The sequence below is a fragment of the Austrofundulus limnaeus genome, unplaced genomic scaffold, assembly GCF_001266775.1.
Source record: "Austrofundulus limnaeus strain Quisiro unplaced genomic scaffold, Austrofundulus_limnaeus-1.0 Scaffold374, whole genome shotgun sequence".
In the NCBI taxonomy this organism is placed as follows: domain Eukaryota; kingdom Metazoa; phylum Chordata; class Actinopteri; order Cyprinodontiformes; family Rivulidae; genus Austrofundulus; species Austrofundulus limnaeus.
Genome location: NW_013952776.1, coordinates 337,783 through 341,603, shown reverse-complemented (window position 1 = coordinate 341,603; position 3,821 = coordinate 337,783). Strand labels below are relative to the sequence as shown.

The following is a 3,821-nucleotide window of genomic DNA, read 5'->3' as shown; positions in this document are numbered from 1 at the left end:
TGTGTGTGTGTGTGTGTGTGTGTGTGTGTGTGTGTGTGTGTTTTAGTGGGTAATGAATTAAATTTAATCTCCAAATTGCTCCTAATTGAACAGCATGTAGCTCAGAAAAGATTGCAAACACTTCAGTTGGGATTGATAAACATCAGGGCTGCATTATTATAATATGTAATCAGGTTCAGACAGTGATAAATCAAAATGTGTCAGGACTGCTTTATATGTTCTTCTCAAGGTTAATTCATAATGAACTTGTGTTCACGTCAAACCAAACCCTTTTCTGCAGCCGTGACACGATTTTGCTTTTTCACAGTGGCTGCTGGGAGGAGGCAGAGCCTGAGGGGAGGTTTACAGAAATCAACAAAGAGCAAACTGTCAGAGGAAAGGCAGTCTGGCAAGATAAAAACTCATCTTTGGAGGCGTGACGTGTTGCTGTGTGCAGAGCAGGGATGTAATGTTCCTTACCTGGATGTTGAGTGAAATGCTGATGAGGACATTCCCACATATGGAGATGATAATTCCCAGGAGATAATTCTGTGCAAACAAACAGTAAACAAGCAGATTAAGCAACGCTCTATTTGCCAAACAACAACTCCACACAGCCCATAATACTCGCTGCAAGTCTTATCTCCAGCTGTCACATCTGGCATTTCCATGACAACCACTTCACTGTCAGTGGGTGCTCTCCTTTTAGATTCAAGTTTTGGATGTGTGGAAAATATAATTCTTTAAAACACGCACACACATCCTTGTACTTCCATCAAACTGAGGACTTTGCATTGACTTCCATTCATTTTTGTAACCGTGTTTATGCCTGACCCAGACATTTTCCCTAAAACTAACCATTGCTGGTCTGTAGCTAACCCTAACCTGAACCAGAACTTAAAACAAACCATACCTCTAAACCTAGCAGACCGCTGTAAAACTGCAAAAAATTGAGGACCAGGAAATTGTCCTCACTTCCCAAAAATGACCTCACTTTGATGGTTAAAAACTTACAATATGATGGTCCTCACTCCATAGCAGAAACAAGTACACACACACACAGATATGTGTAATACTTTATGGGATCAATAAAGTATTATCAATCAATCAATCAATCAATCAATCAATCAATCAATCAATCAATCAATCAATCCAGACACATGCACACTCACACAATTTGTATTTCGATTGTTATTAGGACAGTGTACTGACTTCCATTCATTTCTGTGTGGCCTAGCATGACCCTTACCCTAAACCTAACAAAAAAAATAGCATATTAGGCCAAGTCTTGGTTATATCATAAACGGTCCTAAAAAAGTAAAAACCAGGTACACACACATGCACACAGGAAAGAAACAGACCATAATAACAAGACATTCAATCCAGTTGAAAAATACAAACACTCCCTTCTCTAAAAAAGTCTTACATGACATCTGACACCTATAGCTGCAGGTTGGTTCACACCTCCGACACTCTGATCAGACCACTGGTTCAAGTGTCTGAGTAAAACAGCTAATATGCTCAAGATCTTAATCTACTAAACATGCACAAAGAATGATTAATCTTTTCACTACAAAACCACTAAAACTGAGATACTTGTAAATACACTGTCCAGCCAAAATAAAAAGCCCCCACCTGGGTTTAACTAAGATCTATGATGTGGGGTTGCTGCAGATGTTCAGGTCTAGGTTCAGCAACAGTCTGAGCTCAAAGAATGAGGTCAGCTGACTACCTGAATATACTGAATGACCARGTTATTCCATCAATGGACTGTTTCTTCCCTGATGGCACGGCCATATTTCAAGATGACAATGCCAGGATGCATGGGGCTCTTATTGTGAAAGAGTGCTTCAGGGAGCATGAGACATCATTTTCACACATGGATTGGCTCCACAGAGTCCACTGAGAATCTTTGGGATGTGCTGGGGAAGGCTTTGTGCAGCGGTCAGACTCTACCATCATCAATGTAAGATCTCGGTGAAAAATTTATGCAACCCTGGATGGAAATAAATCTGGTGACATTGCAGAAGCTTATCCAAACAATGCCACAGAGATTGTGTGCCGTAATCAAAGCTAAAGGCGGTCCAACCAAATATTAGAGTGACCCTTTTTATAGTGGCAGGGCAGTGTAGTATTCAGGTTAATGAACCCTTATTTTTGTAAAAAATAAACCTTAAAATCATCTGACTTTATTCCATGACTTAAGTTCAATTTTTTTCATTGTACTTCATGTTTATCCTAGACCTCAAAGTGTTTGTTTACTGAATTCATTAGGAAAGCAGGAGTGCTTGGTTTGAAATTTAAATTCATTTTATGATATCTCACAAAACAACAAAAACAGCAAACCATTCTCTGATGGGGAGTTTATCCAAGAGTGTTTGGAGGAGTTTGTTCACAAATGTTAATATTTTAGTGTCTGTTTTTTGGGCAGGGCTTGTCAGTGGACTGAACAGCACATTTTCTACCTCATGAAGTCATCAGAAAATGGCATAAATGAACTAAAACATGTTTTTTTCCGAACCTTACTAAATGGTCATCAAAGTCAGCAGGACTCAATAAATTTTATACACAGTTTGATGGCTTTTATGTAAAAGCTGTTAGTTTAAATCAATGATGTGGACTGACTGATGATGGGTATCTAAAAGCATTGAAATGCTCTCAGACTTTATAAAAGCAGATTTCACGAGAACAACGGACATCTTCATTTGTGAAATCCCACAAACAGTCATAACTTTAAGTTTGAATTCTTAACTACTTTTTAAGGTCATTTAAAGAAACATATGGGTTGTTTTTCACTCCCATATGCTGGGAAATATTTTGCCAAGAAGAAATTTAATTTCAGGTCATCAACATATCTCATTGCTGTGGGGGAAAAATTGTAAAAAAAAAAGTTTGAAGGATGAAACCTGAAGCTGCAAACCCACTTTCTGCAGAAGTAATAAAGGATGTCAAGTTTATCTTTATTATACGAGAGCAACTGAAGGTTGGAAGAGAAAAACTACATGAAAACAAACAAAAAAGAAAAGAAACAACAAAGTAGCAGAGTTTAAACAGAGCGTATGCACTATGATGAGATTAACAAAAAGACATCAGGAGAAAATGTCAACGTTCAGCTTCACTGGTCCATGTAGTCTGATAGGACAATCAGTTCCTGTCGGTGTGACACTGCTAACAAGAAGTCTGAGGAAACTAGCTTAAACATTACATCAATTAACTCTCATGGACTCCAGACATTAATCACTTCCACTTGGAAAGAGGCTCTTGAAATAATTTATTTAAAAATGAAAGATTTATTTTCCGATACTGAGGATGGAGAGTTGTAAAAACCGTAAGTCCATTAATAAACAGTCAACAATTTCAGATCACTTGGGTAGTTTATCTTCTTTTTCCTTTAGCCCAGGAATAAAAAAGCAACCATTTATTATACAGATCCACTAAAAAACAAAACACAATGGTCACTGAAATAACTTAAAATGGTAGTTAGCAGAGAATTAGCATTTTCTTCAAAAATGGTGTGAATGCTTAGTGCAGAAATATTTTTACAGGAACAAAAAAGAAAAGGTGGGCAAAAAATAAGCTGAAATTAGCAGGAAGTAGCTGAAAAATGCCACTGTATTAAGAAATACAAAGCTGAAGGCAAATTTAGCTGAAAAAAGCTCAAATTAGATGGAAACAGATAAAAATTAGATTAAATTGCAGAAATAAGCTGAAAGAACAAGACAAAAACTTCAATTAGAAGAAAATAGGGATGCTGAGTGTCTCTGATAATAAATAATATTTCTTTTTGCAATATATGGAGATGTTTGGGACTGTATATATATATATGTGTGTATGTATGAATG

The 3,821-nt window shown here is 37.0% G+C and overlaps 1 protein-coding gene across 1 annotated transcript in view; it reads right to left on the bottom strand.

Moving 5' to 3' along the window:
- The window catches only part of nipal2 (NIPA like domain containing 2), a gene marked incomplete in the record, with an annotated part of 51,368 nt that overhangs the window by 33,756 nt on the left and 13,791 nt on the right, over positions 1-3,821 (bottom strand). The window contains 1 exon segment of the mRNA XM_014023518.1: positions 460-528. Within this exon segment, the coding sequence (XP_013878972.1) occupies positions 460-528 (69 nt within the window).